Source organism: Vipera berus, assembly GCF_964194415.1.
Source record: "Vipera berus genome assembly, chromosome: 6".
Taxonomy (NCBI): domain Eukaryota; kingdom Metazoa; phylum Chordata; class Lepidosauria; order Squamata; family Viperidae; genus Vipera; species Vipera berus.
In genome coordinates, this window is record NC_138208.1 from 77,791,070 (window position 1) to 77,810,499 (window position 19,430).

The 19,430-nt window shown below is 38.5% G+C and overlaps 1 protein-coding gene across 1 annotated transcript in view; it reads left to right on the plus strand.

Annotated features, from left to right (window-relative positions):
- CACNA1C (calcium voltage-gated channel subunit alpha1 C) overlaps positions 1 to 19,430 on the plus strand; it is a gene marked incomplete at both ends in the record, with an annotated part of 519,540 nt that overhangs the window by 411,960 nt on the left and 88,150 nt on the right. Inside the window, 6 exons of the mRNA XM_081331729.1 lie at positions 2,704 to 2,836; positions 4,593 to 4,722; positions 10,013 to 10,072; positions 10,213 to 10,272; positions 16,057 to 16,163; positions 18,791 to 18,878. Coding sequence (XP_081187855.1) covers positions 2,704 to 2,836; positions 4,593 to 4,722; positions 10,013 to 10,072; positions 10,213 to 10,272; positions 16,057 to 16,163; positions 18,791 to 18,878 — 578 coding nt within the window. The remainder of the gene's footprint in view (positions 1 to 2,703; positions 2,837 to 4,592; positions 4,723 to 10,012; positions 10,073 to 10,212; positions 10,273 to 16,056; positions 16,164 to 18,790; positions 18,879 to 19,430) is intronic.

The following is a 19,430-nucleotide window of genomic DNA, read 5'->3' on the forward strand; positions in this document are numbered from 1 at the left end:
GTCTTGTCCATTTTCTGGAATGACCAGACACATCCTCAGGGAAGGATAAAATAAAATAGGTAACACAAAATGGCAACCAAAAATATGTGACTGAATTTCAGTCATTTTTTCCCCATGCATTGCTATGCAGGTGTAACATCTAACTAATGGCTTGCCCTGTCAGTGTCGGTGTGAGTGACCTTGGTGGTTTCTTGATTAGGCTATTGTTTACTATTAGCTTGTTTGTCTACGTTCCTTGAGTGAATAATTGATTGCCTTTACTGTTTTTACAACAATTCAAGGCAATGAACATATCTAACACACCTTCTTCTTCCTGTTTTCCCCACAACAAAAACTCTATGAGGTGGGTTGAGCTAAGGCGGGATTTGAACTCACAGTCTCCCATTTTCTTACCTTAACCACTAGACCAAACTGGTAACCAATGCAACTCTTGCAGCAAAGGTGTAATGTGCTGTACAGAAACACAAGTAACTGCTTGCTCTGCTGCATTTTGGTCATGTAACTGCAAGATGCTACAATCTTTGTAAATGTAAGCCTGTTGACAAGGGCCTAAATTGCAATCACTTGACTGCAAGGGTGGTGTGACAGTTGTACCTTCAAGGACGAGTCATAAATCTTTGTTTTTTGAGCCACCATAACTTCAAACCATCATTAAATGAACCATAGTAAGTCAAGGACTCTCGTATGGATTTCAGAAGCAGATATAGGTGATTACTCATACAGATTTGAAAATAGGAGTAAGAATATAGAGACATATCTCTGCATCCAACAAATCCATGATACTGTTCTGTACCAGCCTGCTACCGGCCTTGCAGAAAGGCAACCCCTGTACAAACGGCAGAGGCTGGAGAGCGTCTGAGGCTGGAAAACGTCTGCCAAGATTTATTACACAAACAAGCAACAAAACATGAAACAAGATACCGGAACTTTGATCCTCAAACGGAGCGGTTGCTTTCAGCAACCAGCCCTTCCCCAAACACTCCCTTTATTAGAGTTCAGGGCGTGGCCTCCCTGTGCCTCCTTCCGAGGAGTCCCACAGCCTTTCTCTGCTTGCTCCTGCTTGACTGCCTCCTGCGTCGGGCGTCCTTGAACAGGGCCAGCTGTGGGTCATCATCATCCGCACTGTCGGGCTCGTGCAGCTGAGAAGAGGGGCCTGGCTGGGGGCTCTGCGAAGCCTCCAAGCCATCATCAGCAAGTTCGTCTTCAACACCCTCCTCCTCCCCCTCGTCTGAGTCATCCGAGTTATCCGACCCGGCTGCCGGACCCACAGGCTGACCCTGAATCACAACAGATACATGTATATATTTTAAAGATTCTAATTTACAACTACTTAGCCTTTTTCTAGAGGTCTAATTCCTTGTACTTCTTCAACCACTTCCCAGGTTGAGGCATATTTCTTGCTTAAGCCAGGATGGAACTAGAGAGAGATATTGTCTCTCTTCTTGCTCCTGATTGATTGCCCAGTTCCCTGGCTTTGCGATTCTGTGCACTAGATTGGCAGATTTAATTTTTAATGATTAATTATTTGTATCTGAACTTCTGGAATATGTTCTCCCCATTCACTATACACAGTGTTAAAAAGTTCCCTTGTTTGTTGAAGTTTGACATTTAAAAAAATGAGTCTGCGTATCAGAAATGCTTGATTTTGAGTTAAATATTTCAACTAATGGTTGATTTTATGTAATGTTTACAGTCTACTGTGACAAGTACATTAGCTGCTATGAGAAATAATTGAGTTGATTAACTGAATGTTAGAAATAAATAAGTGTGCAAGTTGCATTTAATTCTGGATGTGGGTGTATATTTGCATTATTTGGAACCATATGAATAGTTATGAGACTGTACAGTAAGTCCAATAGTCTGGTAAGATTTACTTAGCCTTGCATTGTTTGGAAAGTCGAGCACAGATCCTCATCCATTTGAATAAGAGCTCTCCATTGGTCCCTGTCACTATTTTCTTGGTCTGACCTGCCAAGAAATTAATTTCCACATACAAAGAATTCCCAAGGCTTTAGATAGAGTTTGATTTTTGAATCACTCTCCTTTTCTGCTAGGAGTTACAGGATCAAGTATACATAGATAAAGTACATACTCCCTCAGACTCCAATCTTAAACACAGAAGTTAGGATCTGTCATTCTATCAAGGTTGAAAGATAGCCTCCTCTGACCTCTCCAATTATAAGGGAAAGACCCTTCATAATTTTGGCAGGAGAATTTCAAATCAGCCCAAGATGGAGAACAAATCATTCTTCCCTGACTGTCTTCAACTTCCAGTATTCCTAGCCAACATGTCCCAAGCATGCTTTTCAAAAGGCAACTGGACTTTCTTGGTTTTTCCCTTGAAAACATTTCGCTTTTCATCTTTTTTCAGTTCTGAGAAGCTTCTTAGGTGACAAGTGAAACATTTTAAAGGAAAAAAAATCAAGAAATTCCAGTTGCCTTTTGAAAAACACCTTAGGGATAACCATGACCTGAATGATAGAGACTCCATGGACATCTAGCCAAGATGGTTCACGCTGGCCAGAATGCTGGAGTGGTACTTGTGTTATACAAGTAGATATGTTACTAGTGAGCCCCAGTTTGGGATAGGTTGGAGTACTTTTTACTTTTAAGAGTGAGATACAATCAGATATGTGTTTACGTGGTAAATCCATAGGCTATTTATGATGAATAATTCTAAAAATGAAGATCCTTACCTTTTAGGAGAGGAGGATGAAGAAGAACCAGAGATGCCTGTTGGGCCTCGTCCTCGCCCTATGTCTGAACTGCACCTTAAGGAGAAAGCAGTGCCAATGCCGGAAGCCAGTGCTTTTTTCGTTTTCAGTCCCAGCAACAAGTATGTTGTTTCTTGTATGACCTTCTGCTACCATGAAAACAGTCTCGATATGCTTTTAAGAAAGTGTGGGAAGTTGCATGTTTTGTAGTCTGTCTAGTTGAATGCAGGTCTGATCAGTGGATAATTCTATGGCATAGGAAAATGTATACTCTTGTCACTCATCTTCAAGAATGTTATAAGAGGCTGTTGTGAGTCCTCGCCTGCCAGCAGATCCGGCAGCCGAGTCAGATGGGTTGCCTGGGGTCACATCGGAGTCTGTGGAAGGCTCTGAGGAACACAAAGACTCAGAGCTAGATGTGACACCGGGCCCATCTACTCACGCTCAGGCAGAGAGACAGCTGGGTTGGGGGCCTGAACTGAGCGAAGATGAGGAGCAGCTGGGCCTGTTCCAGATGCACGAATGCGCAGGGAGGAAAGGCGTGCAGGACAGTGGAGGGCGGTGGGGCGGCTCTTCAGGAAAAGTAAAAGACTTTAAGAAGCCACGCCCTGGCTGGACTATAAAGAAGAGAGGCATGTGAGGGGCTGGTTGCCGAAGGCAACCGTTCATGCTACGGCTTTGTGCTTTGGTCGTTGGATTTCTTGCCTCAGGATTCTTGGATACTTAACCATGTTTGTCGGATTTCTGTGTCTTTGAGTGATTTAAATGAGCATTCCAGTTGAGAACTCAAAGACTGAGTCTTGGTTCGTTTCAATAGCTAAAGCACTGCTTGGGGTTTTCTTCCATAAAAGCTGTGTCAGAATAAAAGGGGATTATCTTACCAAGTCCTGCCTTGTTCCATGCAAAGGGGTTTTTCCTCACGAGTAAGCAGTTGAGCAGTATTTGCGGAGGCTGGGACAGAACAGAGTCAAATACATTCTAGATGAAAAGTGGAAAAGACAAATAATCTTTATCTTAAGATAGAATTGCTGTGTGAAAAGAAAAAAAAAGCTTCCTGGTTTATATCAGGGATGGATGAATAAGAGCTCTTCTCTTATCTAGCCCAAGAGCCAGCTTGCTGCCATGAAAGCCCTACTGGCCTCGATGGCATAAAGGGAAGGGCAGCCTTGTCTCCAAGCCATAGAAATCTTCCTTGTATCTTGAGCAGAATGGTTTGATACACATATGAGAAGAGTAGAAATAAGAGATGGGGGAATTAGAAGCAAAATTTAGATGTTTTTGCAGTTATCATTCTACATTCATTCACAACAAAATCTTAAGGCTATTATCACAGTCGACTTCCTTTACCTAGGGAATTACAAGACTCCTCACTCTATTGAAAAAACAGTACAGTATTCTCTCTCTCTCCCCCCCTCCCCCATAACAGTTTTATCTTCTTTTTAAAAATAACTGTATTGATTTATTCGAAGCATTTTACTTGGATCTTCAGTTAGACACCCATATGACTTAGGTGACTTCAGTAACAAAGTCCCTCTGCTCAGATTTACAATGCCAAAATATGTTTAAAACCATGGATATATCATAAGTCACAATCATTATTTCATCTTTTATTCCCTGCAGAAGGTTGAAAGTCATAAGTAGAAATCCGTTTGTGATTTATTTGTCCTGATACTTTCAGTCAAGTGGCAAATCCGTGACCGGGCTGTTTCACTTCAGATTGCTGATGCTCATATGGTCAAATGTTCTGTTTCTGTCGGCCTCTGACATACAAATAAGCTTAAGAAATTGAGGGGTTGAAATAAAACATTGATCTCTATAATATCTGATGAATAAGGCTAAGTCTCTCCTCTCTCTCTCTCTCTTTCTTTTTCTTTTCAGATTTCGGGTCCACTGCCATCGCATCGTTAATAATAACATTTTCACCAACCTGATCCTCTTTTTCATCTTGCTCAGCAGCATCTCTTTGGCAGCTGAGGACCCAGTTCGGCATTACTCAGTTAGAAATCAAGTATGCCTTCCATCTTTTCACTTCTCTGCAGATTATTCAGAATGAGGTTCAGAAGCCAGACGACTAAGGATTACCAAGTTCTAAATTAGTGCCTAAAGGGAAAGAGCTACCAGTCAGTACAAGTAGTCCTCGACTTGCAACAGTTCATTTAGTGACCATTTGAAGTTACAACAGCACTGAAAAAAGTGACGTATGACCATTTTTCACACTTACGACCATTGCAGCACCCCCATGGTCATGTGATGAAAATTCAGATGCTTGGCTGCTGATTTATATTTGTGAGCTTCTGACATGCAAAGTTAAGGGGGAAACCTTAACAACTGTGTTACGTAACAACTGCAATAATTCACTTAACAACTGTGGCAAGAAAGGTCGTAAACTGGGACAAAATTCACAAATGTCTTGCTTAGTAACAGAAATTTTGGGGTCAATTGCAGTTGTAAGTCGAGGACTACCTTATAACACACACAGACACATAATTTTGTATAAATTAATCTAGAATTCATATTAAATTAAGCAGTTGTTATATTTTTATTTGCTTCTGGAACTAAGAATGTTACTTCAGGAAAGTTTATGTGGTCAAATATATATATAAATAAACAAATGAGAGCAAATAAAGTGGGCTTTCTGGGGAATTAACCTCAAAAAGACTCCTAAGGATCCATTACCCTTCCAATAAAACTATATTTGCAGTGGATCCCTAGAAAAAAGAATGGTCATTACATCTGTCACTTAAACATACCTACCAGGGGTAACTCTCACTGAAATCAATGAGATTAACTTCAAGTAGACTTACATATGATTACATTGCAAACTATTTTTCACTCCTTCCGAAGGAAGCTTTTTTGTACTGAAACAGATCACCAGTGTTTTTACCTCAAAATTTCACTCTGTAAATTGTTAAGCAGATGTTTTTACAACTAGATTTAGAAATGCCAAGGATTGAACTGGGGCATCCTGTATGTTAATATTATCCTGCATTCAGATCTGATTTAATATAGATGTGCTTGAACAGATGTTATCTAAATCATGTTTCTGAATCTTACTAATTTTAAGATACGTGGACTTCAGTTCCCTGGCTGAAAATTTTGGGAGTTGAAGTCCACAAATCTTAGTTGCCACATTTGGGAAATACTGGTCTAAACCATTCTCTGCAGCAGTGGATCCCAAAAACATGTTTTGTTTTGTTTTAAAAGGAAGCTAAAACATTCTAGAGCCACAGCAGATTGCAACAGGTTTGACTGATCTCAAAATCTATGAAAGGTCAGACTAAGGTCATACTTGGATGGGAGATAATAATAGTCAAAAACATGCACCAGAAGAAGACAAGGGCAAGCCACTACAAAGTACAGTAGTCTAGCTCCCTTCAAGAGAGTTGTTACTTTTACTATATTTTGGGTATGAAGAATTGTAAATGAGCAGTATATTCACTTCTGCTATATCTGGCAGTTTCAGAAGTATTTATACCAGAATCTTTGTTTCAGAGTTTGATCTGTGTTGAAAATGAAAGAAGAAATATATGTAGAAATATTTTCAAAAGTATCATTTAGATAACAAGAAATCATCACTATTTCCAACCTCCTCCCTGGTCTTTATAATGTTCCTCTTTCAGAAACACACTTAATTTAACACATCATCCAGAAAAGGGCAAATTTCACCCAGTCTGTTTAGAGTAAGGAAAATCCAGGGAAATTAGCTACTGATGATTCTCTTTGTAAAAGTATATTCACTGTAACAAGAAGTCTGTGTCAAGTGTGTCTAAATGTGTTGTCAAAAGCAAAACTATGCTTCATTATCAAGGTATTTTGAATCACATGACAAAAATATAATTTAATGGGATAATCTCAATATTTATATAGCAGAAATTACAGGCATAATCATACATAAAATAACTTGATAATTGGGAGCATTTAAGCCTGTAATTCTATTTTCATTTACTTCAGAACAAACATAATTGAACTCAGTGGGACTGAATTTACAGAAGAAACAAGCATAAAAACAAGGGGCAAGATTTTAAGCATAATTTGCAATTTACTTCAGTGAAGAGATATTCCCTTAAAGTTGTGTTTCTTCAGGCTGGTGGGGGGGGGATGCTGGGACTTAAGTCCACACATCTTAAAGATGCTGAGGTTCAGAAACAATGCTCTAAAAGATCTTGAAATTTAAAAGTTGCACATGATATTTTTCTATTTATCTTGTCAATTGAATCAAGTTTGTAAATTAAAAAACCCACCAATATTTTTATGCTATGTAAAGGCCTCTAGAAATAGGAAGCAGCTGATCTCTACATTAAAATTAATAGGAATCTTGAAAGGTCTATGCATGCATCAATAGTCATTCAGAGCTGAAAAGAGAAAAATCTCTGCTCCGTATTAGCATAGGAAGACTCAAGATGCAGAATTTGGCTCTAGTCCAAATTCTCTTAATTTCCCAAGATAAAATGCTTTCTTTATTCCTATTTTTACCTACTGCCAGAATACTAAATTACACTGTTTCTGCAAGGTGATATCAACAGGTAAAAATGTACGTGGTGGTTCATATACATACATGTACAAATTAATTTGTTCATTACTGTGTTTCCCTGAAAATAAGACCTATCCTAAAAATAAGACCTAGCTTGATTTTTCCGCATGCGCCTATTATAAGCACTACCCTCAAAATAAGCCCTAGTTTTGGAGCGAGACGCACCCGCTTACCTTAGGATCGCTGCAGCCAGGACTCCCATGCCCTGACATCTGTCGCGACACTGCTTGAATTCCTCTGTGGCTGCATGCCACATGGCGCATCACACAGATGCCGCTCGCAGCAGGAGGCCACATGGCTCATCGAGCTGATCACTCTGGTGCCACTGCTTGTGGCAGGAGGCCACGTGGCTCATCACGCCAGTGCCACCTCTCGCGGCAAGAGGCCGCATGGCACATCACGAATGAACCTTTATTGTCAAAGTACAACCATGTATACATTGAGATTGGCTGAGCCTCCCTTCGTGCCCCCCCACCACAACTCACAGTGACAACAAACCCACCATCTTGTTACACCATGTGAGCTAATTGCACAACACACCGGCCTCGCAAGTCAATCATACATAAAATTGTAAAATTATTTCCCGTTCAAGAACCTGACAGTCCATGGATAAAAGCTGTTCTTCAGCCTGTTGCTATGCCTGGCTATACTCCTGTATCTTCTACCCGATGGTAGGAGAGTAAAGAGATACCGACCAGGGCGTGAGTCGTCCCTGAGAATTTTCCTCACTCTTCCAAGGCAGTGAGCCCTGGCGATGTCATCCAGTGGTGTCAGGGGACAGCCCACAATGTTTTGTGCTGTGCTCATCACCTTCTGTAATACTTTCCGCGGCTGTCAGGCCAGCATACTAAACCACAATACATCACACCGGTTCCACCACTCACGCACACACCACCCAGCCTCCTGCCGCAAGTGGCAGCACCAGTATGTTGAGCCATGCGGCCTCATGCTATGAGTGGCAACACCGGCGCAATCAGTGTGATGAGCCACATGGTGTCCTAATGTGAGCAGTAGCACTGGCATGAAGCGCCACATGGCATGCGGCCGCAAGCGGCTGCAGAACAACACAGACAGCAGCTGCAGCAGTCCTGAGGTAAGTGGGTGTGGGACAGATGGGGCAGCTCCACCCCTCACACTCCCGCCTTAGCTTGATTTTTACAAGTGCGCCTCGCCCCAAAACTAAGGCTTATTTTTGGGGTAGTGCTTATATTAGGAGCATGTGTAAAAATCAAGCTAGGTCTTATTTTCGGGATAGGTCTTATTTTGGGGGAAACACAATACATGAAGTAGATTCCATAGCAGAATTTGGATAATATTTCTTTACTATTCTTACCAAATCTGTACTCCAATGTGATATTTTCCAAATCCTTCAACAGTGTGGCCAGGTCTTCAAACATTCTCTTATCATCAAATGGGGATTTATTTTGATTTTAATATGATTTAAAACAGAATAGACATCTGGTTATCAGCCAGTAAGCGAGATTTAGTTTTTGCTGATGTTTTATAATAATTTCTACTCAGCTGCAAATCTTGTATGATCATATATTATGTTAGGTCTTTTTAGTGTTGTTTTGAAGTATTTCTAAATTCATAGGCACTGCATAAGAGTAATTCAAATTGCAGTGTCTTGACCTGAACTGTTGAATTTTTGTAATGATGTAAAAATTATATTGACCAGCTATTAAATTTATTTATTGTACATTTACTGAATTCACAAAAATAGGGCCACTTCCAATCCTTTCTAAATAGAGTAATTAAGAACTATTGTTGTGAACTCAACAAAATAGCTCCAAAACTGCATTGTGCTATGCTAAACTGAGCATTAATCTGGTCATGTTTAATTGTGCTGGCATAGAATTTTGCCTATAAAGATTAAAAGCTAGGAAGTAAGTTCAATTGTGTGAAAAACCCTTTCTTCCGGCATTGTTTAACAACTCCACATATCTTTAAATATGTTCCATCCAATCAGCTTTTCATTTGTGAAATGAGTTTCTGAGCTTCCCTCAGAGACACTAAACCTGTGAAGTTTAATCAGACTAATTATAAAGTTAAAAGGAACACAACATTGTATATTTGACATTATAGTGAACAACGTTCAGGGAACAGTTCATTGAATAGCTAACCAAGATCTACTTTGGTATTTTGTTTACATACAGTATAATCAAATCTATCCCTACTTGAGGATCAGATAGAGCTACACTGCACTTTGCAGCCTAACCTTAATTATGGTAACCTCAGAGTAAGTCTCACTGATTTCAATGATAGCTATATTTAGGACACCCTTTTTTTAAAAAAAATCTTAGCTTAGGTGTGGTTTTATAACAACATAGGATCATCCAATAAGTCTTAAGAAGCTTGGCTTTCAAAATGTGACTTTGTTTCCCTTGATAATAAAACAGAGTTCAATACACATAATAGTTTTTAGGAAGGAAGGAAGGAAGGAAGGATACATTTTCCACCAGAGATCAAGTATATTTAATATTTTTGGCCAGGAATTTATGATATACCGCAAATATCTGCCATTTGACAGAAATAGTATTTTGCTTTCTCATGAATGCACACATGACAAAAGAGTGAACAAAGAAAACTGTTATTTAAATGTCCTGCTTATAGCTTGATCGTTGCCTTCACTAAAAAATTATAGTCACTCCACCAATACAGGTCCTTAACATAGCTATTCATTTTGACTTTATATTGTGATTTAGTTTTAACAGTGTTCATTCACATACCTTCCTTCTCCCTGTACCCATTCCCTTTTGTTTTACAGATTCTCTTTTATTTTGATATATTTTTTACTGTCATTTTCACCATTGAAATTGCCCTGAAGGTAAAGTCCCATTTCCTCTTCCATTAGCTTCTCACTTATAAGCCCACTAATTTTCTGCTGCTCTCTGTTGCTAACCCACACACCTCTTTGTGTTTTGGCCATGCTCTGTGATCACTAACCCAACTGTGCTTATTTTTCAGATCCTAGGCAATGCAGATTATGTCTTCACTAGTATCTTTACATTAGAAATTATTCTTAAGGTAACCAATATGAGCCTTATGTGCTCCCTCTTGCTTTCTGCTTTGTAATTTTGTACTGCTTTAAATCCCAAGTGTTTTCTCTGTTAATAGGTGTCCTTTGTAGCTCAGTTGTGATTGTGCATGCTTTAAAAGCTGATTGTGCATGCTTTAAAAGCTAATCTATTGTAAATACTACAGTCTCATTTGTTAGTAAACCTGTTAGTCCTTGGTATATAGCAACCAAATTGCACAGTAAGCTCAGGGAAGAATAAATGTCCTGGAACACCACATTTGTTCATTTCAGGAAGCGATACTCATGTACCACACAAAAAGGACTCTTTATGATAAGCTCTCCTAATATCCTTATATTGCTGTAAGTTTAAAACAAAACAAAGTAAAAAAAAACCCATATTATAACTTGTCATTATGAATGCAGGCAACCTGAGGTCTGATATGAGTCAGACTATTTAGAGTACAATTTCTATTTTATATATCTTGTGCTAAATTGGCTTTAGGGAGCGGAATTTCCACCTAATAACCGGGAAATCCTAGCAATTTGCTAATGTGAGTAAATACAATTGAAGCCAAGAATCCTTCCATATATGTGTAAAAAGTGGATTTGTATTAAATGTGGCCTACTATGTTAAATTACAGTTGCCGAAATAGCCAATGCAGCACTCAGCTATTGAAATAGGAGCAAACTTTAGCCACCCTGAAACTGCAAAAAAATGAAAAGACGGGTGAAATTATTAAAGCCCTATCAGGCCATAGTAACTAGTTGATAAATTATGTTAACTTGGTAGATTTTAGATTGTTTAGAATGTTGGAGACTAAGTAGAAGAAAGTCTAGAAAGGAAACCCAATTGAATTTCTTCTAGTATACTAAAAACAAAATTACAGCATCACCTTTTAACCTTTTGGTGTTGATGATTCCAATCTGGATGAGAAATTTATGATCCAGCATGACGTCTAAGTCCAGAAAACTGAGTTAAATAAGTAAGCTATGGCTAGATAAACTGAGACAGATATCCTGTCAACACAGCCACTGAAGATTACATCACTTTTCAGTATTGTTCTTCCATAATATTAACAGCATCAGAGTTTAAAAGATCATATTTCCTTCTGTCTTGTAACTTTGCTCTCATACACGGAAGATACTCTGATTTCTCTTCAGATCATATAAATCTTTCACAGATAACTAGAGTAAGTGGTGTAGTTCAGAATTCCACATAGTATATCCACTAAGGGCAATTCCCCTTTAGCTTTCAGAGAATTACAATGTGCCCCAAATGCTACAAAACACTCCAATGTCGCCTTGTTCCCTGTTTATATCTGCCAATAATCTTCTCTTAGTTCAGAAAAAACTAGTCCTAACCAGAGACATTAAACCCGAGAGACAGAAGAAAAAGGGTGCTCTTGCTATCACTCCATGGGTAAGACAAGCTCATCTTAGTCCAAACTTGTAGCATCTGTTGGTATTCCACAGTAGTTCCAACTATGAAGATTTGTGTGGTTCCATCTATGTGATTTCTCAAGAGAAATGTACATGCAGGAGACTATGTGAAAAGTGCATTGAAACATTTGCAGGAAGAATAGGATAAGCTATAAGCTGCCTTTCATTTTACCGTTATTAAGGTTAGCCTTTGGCTGTCATTATGTTTAGAATACAGATAGTCCTTGACTTACAACAGTTCATTTAGTGACCACTCAAAATTATAAGAACATCGAAAAGTGACTGACGACCGTTTTTCGCAGTTATGACTGCTGCAGTATTGCCATGGTCATACGATCAACATTCAGATTTTTGGCAGTTGACTCATTTATGACGGTTGCAGTGTCCTGGGGTCATGTGATCACCTTTTGTGACCTTCTGACAAGCAAAGTCAATGGGGAAGCCAAATTTGCTTAACAATTGTGCTACTAACTTAACAAGTGCAGTGATTCATTTAACGACTGTGGCAAGAAAGGTCGTAAGATGAGACAAAATTCACTTAATTGTCTCACTAAGCAACAGAAATTTTGGTATCAATTGTGGTCGTAAGTCAAGAACTACTTGTATCACTGTGAGGGTTTTTTTCCTAAAGCATTCTTCAAAATTATTATGCATGGGGAGAACTCTCTAGGACAGGGCTCTTCAAACTTGGCCCTTTTATGACTTGTGGACTTCAACTCCCAGAATTCCTCAGCCAGCATGCCTGGCTGAGGAATTCTGGGGGTTGAAGTCCACAAGTCATAAAAGGGCCAAGTTTGAAGAGCCCTACTCTAGGGATTGGATCTAAATGTCACCATTGGCCAAGATTGGAGTAATTAGTAGCATTTTATTATCCCCCAGAGTCCTTGACTTACAATCATTCATTTAGTGATCGTTCAAAGTTACAACAGCACTGAAAAAAGTGGCTTATTTTTCACACTTATCACCATTGCAGCATCCCTGTGGTCACATGATCAAAATATGGCCACTTGGCAACTGGCATGTATTTATGATGGTTGCAGTGTCCTGGGGTCATGTGATCACCTTTTGCCACCTCTGACAAGCAAATTCAATGGGGAAGCCAAATTTGCTTAACAATTGTGCTACTAACTTAACAAGTGCAGTGATTCATTTAACGACTGGCAAGAAAGATTGAAAAATGGGGCAAAACTCATTTAGAAACTTAACAACACCACTTTTTTTTTTGCTCAATTGTGGTCATAAGTTGAGGTCTACCTGTATCCATTGTTAGTCTTAATATTGGAGCACTGAAGAATGCCTTTCAATATTACTTGGCAAAATGTTAATCTTTCCACCAGCCTATATAAAATTTATAACTATGTCCAAGTAACTTTCCCCTACAATTAAGAGACAGTCTAGATTAAGGTCAGAAGTACAATTTGCTTTAAAGAAAAAAAGCTTATATTTAAAACAAGCTTTCCTTCCCACCAAAAAAGAAAAAAAAGAGTTTGGCCAGGGGGAAAAAATCACCAACATTATTACCTTCCTGGGCCATCTAAGAAAACTCTCATTTTAAAAATAAACAATTTGAGTGGAAAAATCTAGGCTTCCTTTTAGTTAAATACAAGAAAATAAATGGCCTGACTACACAATATCCTATCTGAAAAAAGCTAATCTGATTAATCATGAAATGTTCAATCAGAGCTGGTAAAATTTGTGTTTGGTGGTTTTTTAAAATGTCCTATAAACAGAGAAAATCTTTGCAAAATAAGTCTCTTTCCATCTTTCTCTTCCCGTCTGAAACTAAAGTTGCTTCAGATTTCTTGGGTAAAGGATTGGACACAACCTGAAGCTATTAATACCTTTTAATATGTGTAATGGTAATTGAGAATGCATCCAGGCTCTCTTTGCCTTATTTACTTTATAGAATGAGCTGTACACACAACATTAATGCTTAGTATGTTTTGTTTGATTTTGATTTGATTTTGACTTAGGGGAATCTGAAAATATGTGGGAACCAAGCTGTTGTCTGAGTTTGGGGGCCTTTGTTTCTGCCATCCTCTTAAAAAGTAATCTTAGGAAAAATATAATTAAGTAAGTCTTTATAGAATTACTTCTGGGCTTACTATCTCACTTTATTCAATTCAGTAAATAATTAGGCACTGTATCTAGAAAGCAAATCCCCATGATCTCTAAACATATATTTCTGCATAGCATAAAATATGATAGTTTTTACTTTTTCTACTAATTTATGCCTAGCATTTAATACTCTTTTGGCATCCTGTTCTCGTCCATTGCACGTGCATGTTCATGTCAAAACTTATTGTACAAAAATATACAGTGCCTTTCAGACCCTCCATTCCCTAGTTGTGATTGACTTATTTATCTTTCAGTGATATAGAGAATATTAAATGTTAGTTTCTACCGCTCAGATTTATGTGGATTTTTTTTATCCAGTGGTTCTGTTGCTCTGATTCAAAAGCTGTAGCCTTAATGTTTTACTGTGTCACAAATAACTTTAGAAAATGCAAGCTGAGCTGTTTGGAGTTCACACAACCTAAGGTTGCCATGGTTGAGAAACTCTGCTTTAAAACAGTGGTCCTAACAGACAGTTTGGCCAATTGTTGCAGCAAATGCCCTTCCTTCCACAATTAATTATATTGTTTTCTACCGATTTCAACTTAAAGAGCAGTGCTTTTACACTCTTTCTGAATTCTTTCCAACAGAAGATACTGTTTTCTAATACTGTTTGATTTGAATGATATATAACATCCCATTCTCTTTAGCATACAAAGACTAACAGAAAATTATAAGTTTTTATGCAGTGTATTCTGGGTTGAAGGGACGCAGTGGCTCAGTGGGTTAGGACGCTGAGCTTGTCGATCAGAAGGTCGGCAGTTTGGCGGGTCGAATCCCGAGTGCCGCGTAACAGAGTGAGCGCCTGTTACTCGTCCCAGCTTCTGCCAACCTAGCAGTTTGAAAGCACGTAAAAATGCAAGTAGAAAAATAGGGACCACTACAGTGGGAAGGTAACAGCCTTCCGTGTGCCTTTGGTGTCTAGTCATGCCGGCCACATGACCACGGAGACGTCCTCAGACAAGCGCTGGCTCTTCGGCTTTGAAACGGAGATAAGCACTGGCCCCTAGAGTTGGAAACGACACATGTGCGGGGGAACCTTTACCTTTACCTTTATTCTGGGTTGGCTGCAAGAATTGAAAATGCAACTATGGTTGTTTGTTCCTCATATTCCAATCAGTATTTTAAATTTAATAAATAAATAAAATAACTATACTTATTGTAAGATTTTCAGTTCTGAAACTTTTACGGAGTCATGCTAAAATTCCATGTGCAGATAATGCTTTCCTTGAAGTAGCTAGTTTTATCAGCCAAAAGAAACTTAATCAGATTGGCCCCAGCTAATTATTTTTTAAACATTTCAAAATCAGGAATATTTTCGCCTGATGTTCAAAAAAGCAGCAACATACAGTACGTGCCAAGTGTGTATGTCTGGAAAATACATTTCACAAAGCCCCAAAGCCACTAACAGCCTCAGTTCACAAAAACTGTTGAAGTGTCCTTGAAAGTTCATATGGAGAAGGCATTCCTTAAGATTTCTAAGCCATTAAAAACTGACCTAAGATTTTGAATTACAGAAAGTTTTTCTTTTCTTGGAAGAGTGTGTTGCTGGTAAACATAATTCATGCAGAAACTGCTATGATCTAGTTAATATTACATTCAGCTTTTATAAGTGATTGCAAATATTGATTTAGACATATGTACATTATCACTGATAATAAAAATCACACTTGGGGTTCTTCTTGCACAGACAACTAGATCCTTCATTTTGTAGAACCAATATAACAGCAAACTGAACTGTATTGATAAAACCCATGCCTGCTAGTAAGAAAGCAGCAGTGGTATAATCCTCAATTCAGTCTGAGAGATTAAGCAGGGTGATGACTCTTCTAAAAATTTAAATCTGGATCTGGTAGCACTCAATAGGAAGCTATTGAGATCATTAGATAAATTTTCATTAAAGGAGATTTATGGAAAAAAAGTTTCCATTTAAATAATAATCATATGGAAAAGTACTTTTTACAAAATTCTAGAATGATTGTCAATTGAAAGCTAACAAAAAGAAAAGTGTATTCCAAAGGCAATAGTAAGCTGCAAGCAGCCATGCCTTAGTTGGACCAGATGCTACTAGCAACTTTTTCTAGCATATCCTTCTCTGAAAAACATATCTACTCCTCTTTGCCTTCTTCATGTGAAGCTTTGTGCTAAAATGTATAGAGGTTTTCTCCTCTACCCTCCTTCTGCTTCCTGTGAAAATCTTTCACATTTTCTAACAGTAAAATCTTAATTGCCTATAGATGACTGCTTATGGGGCTTTCCTTCACAAAGGCTCCTTCTGCAGGAACTACTTCAACATCCTGGACCTGCTAGTGGTTAGCGTTTCTCTCATCTCCTTCGGGATCCAGTGAGTAAGCTATCGTATCTTTCCAACTATCATATGATATATGGATAGTAAGGAAGAGAGATGGATCAGCAGAAAGCAGGCACAATTGTGGCACAAGCTAGATGAAGGTTCTTCCTGCAAATTGTATCTATTGTTTTTCTTCTTTGTGTGTCTGTGTGTGCATTTCTGTGTGTGTAAGATCATCCTTTGCTCATGCTGAACTACCTTCAACTAGGAACTGTTTGTTTAGTCAGTTTGCCTCCTTCCTGCATAGTCCTTTCTCTTTGTACAAACTTTTGTAAAGAGTTAAAAGTAAGAAGGTAGGTTTCTAAAGCCTGGTTTTTAATTTCTGAGTCTCCCATGTAACTATTTTTACATGTCTGATTTTCATTCTCATTTCAAAATAATTGGGTCTTCGTATATTTGTATGAGTAGGGACGCGGTGGCTCAGTGGGTTAGGACGCTGAGCTTGTCGATCAGAAGGTTGGCAGTTTGGCAGGTCAAATCCCGAGTGCCGTGTAACAGAGTGAGCGCCTGTTACTCGTCCCAGCTTCTGCCAACCTAGCAGTTCGAAAGCACGTAAAAATGCAAGTAGAAAAATAGGGACCACTACGGTGGGAAGGCAACAGCGTTCCGTGTGCCTTTGGCATCTAGTCATGCTGGCCACATGACCACGGAGATGTCCTCGGACAAGCGCTGGCTCTTCGGCTTTGAAACGGAGATGAGCACCGGCTCCTAGAGTCGGAAACGACTAGCACGCATGTGCGGGGGAACCTTACCTATATTTGTATGAAGAATAATGAAGAAGCCACAAGATGCTGTTTTAGTTCAGACCGATACTGGATTTTAAATTGGTTTGTAAGCTATCATAAGAAAAAATTATATTCTGAAGATACGCAAGAGTCAAGTGATTATGGCACCTGACATAATCCAAGGAGCCAAGGTGTACTAAGTTTTATATATATTATAACATTATAGAAGAAACAAAAGAGGAGATAATGGCAGCAGAAGCAAAAGGAAGAAAGAACTTTGTTTCATTATTACGCATTTGACTTAGGTTGAAGCCTTGGTCGCAATAAGAATTAGGAGGAGGGACCTAAAGCATCATAGGTTTTGAGAATAGATTTGAAGAAAACAGAAGCAGTGTTGTACAGATGTTCTATAAAACAAATCCACACCAAGCACACACAGCAGCGGTGCAAAAGCACCGAGTAGTTTGAAATAGGAGAATTTTGCATGGCTGAGATTGATATAAAGCTGGCAATTGTTTATGAGCAGGACAATATCAGGACGTTGGTGTGGTAGGATAAGAAATGCAAGACTAGGTTATGGAAAACTTTGGAAGCTAGAATAAGTCAGCGTGGGGATTTAAAGAGGGTATTACTTGATCATAATGTTGAGAGAAGCGAATTATTTGGTCAGCAGTGTGCCAGGCAAACATTAGGGAGCTAAAAAAAAGGGAAAAGATGATGTCACATGTTTTGCCACGGAGGCAGAAAGGGTATGAAAGTCTGGACAGTGAAGATAAAAAGAATATAAGCAAATTGTGAAACTTGGATTCCTAATTAAGAGCAGAATGTATGGCTTATAGTGAAATCAACTTCAGTAATGACTCATAACTAATCTTATTCGTGAAGCTAGTACAGCCTTTTTTCAAGTTCCCACAGTCTGAAAACGTGTCAGGCTGCTGTAGTATATAGAAAGAAAAAAGAGTTCAGCCTCCTTCAAAGAATACACAGCTCCCAAAGCAAGATTCTTCAGCCCATTAGTCTACCTCATCCAGTTGTTTGGAGCTTCTTTGCCACGGGGCAGGAAGGATGGGGTTCCGTCTGTGCTGGGGTTTGTGTTTAACAGAGCCAAGTTGTAGGTTGAAAAAGTCTTTCAGAGAATAAATTACTGGAGAACTGACCTCTTCTGAATTAGCAATTTGGTGAAATGCTTCTGAGAGTCCTTGTCTTAAAGTGCCTCGTGATGATTACTGCATGGCACCCTGTTTGTATTATATCTGCTGTTCATTTGGCAGATTGACTTGTCATTCTTCCCTCTTGGTCAATGTGATATTTTTATACAGCTTAATACACCTGTCCCTAACAGCTCCCTCCCATTTAGCATCTTAGTATGCAGCATCTCAACTATAAAAGAATGCAGTAGAAAGACTCTGTGAACAGAAATCATGTATATATTTAGAATAATATACATACTTTTAAAACAAAACCTCAAAGCCTAAGGGGCATGCAGTGGTAAAAAGAATAAAATCTCTGCTGCCAGACCAATAAACCTTTTTTATTAATAAGGTATTGCAATAAAACTATATATAAATGACTAAGTTGAAGACATTCTAAATAAGTGCAACATTTTCCTATGAAAAAATTAAATATACTTTTAACTGATTTAAAGATGCCAGTACATATTGCCAGCTTTATATTAGTTTTAAGCAATTCAGTAGAAACGTTCCAGGGAAAGATATATGAATCTTTTACAAATCTTCTTTCATATACCTTGAACATTTTATTTGAAAGCATATGAACTGGTAAACAGTAAAAAATTCGCTTTCTGTGCTCAATCATATCTATTTCACTACATAATTTTCAGCTCATAGATAACTCCTAGAATGATAGTACATCCTGATCTTCAATGTTCTTCTCTAGGTCCAGCGCAATCAATGTAGTAAAGATATTACGTGTTTTGAGAGTCCTCAGACCGCTGCGGGCAATCAACAGAGCGAAGGGTTTAAAGGTAGAAAACTGTTACCAGTCCTTGAAAAATCAAATGTTCTCTCACTTTATGTTACTTTTCTGAATGAATCAGTTTGGGGTCTTTTCCAGTGCTAGGCAAGGAGTATAAAGGCAGTGATTCAATCTATCTGCTTTGTTCGGATAGGCAGGATTCCTTGTTAACAGTGAGTGATTTTTTTTTGTCTTCAAGGTAATAGTCCCCACAAGTGTACAATTCTATTTATCTTGCTACATATAAGTGATTTGTCATTCATTTTTATGGCAAAAGATCCTGTCTTTTTTTTCCTGTGGTAATATTGGACTGGGCAGAGCTCTAGGACAGGAAATTTCTCTGTGTTACAATGATTTGTATTTGTATTTATTTATCAAATTTCTACACCACCCATCTCACCTAAGTGACTCTGGATGGTTTACAATGTGAAAGGCATTTCTGAGCAAAGTATAGCATACGCCTGGGTATGCTACATGATGCTACAGATTTTCTCTAATACTGTCCCATTCAAAAATCGCTATGGGCTCCAGTGCAGCTTAAGGGTGGCCATTTGTTATCTAA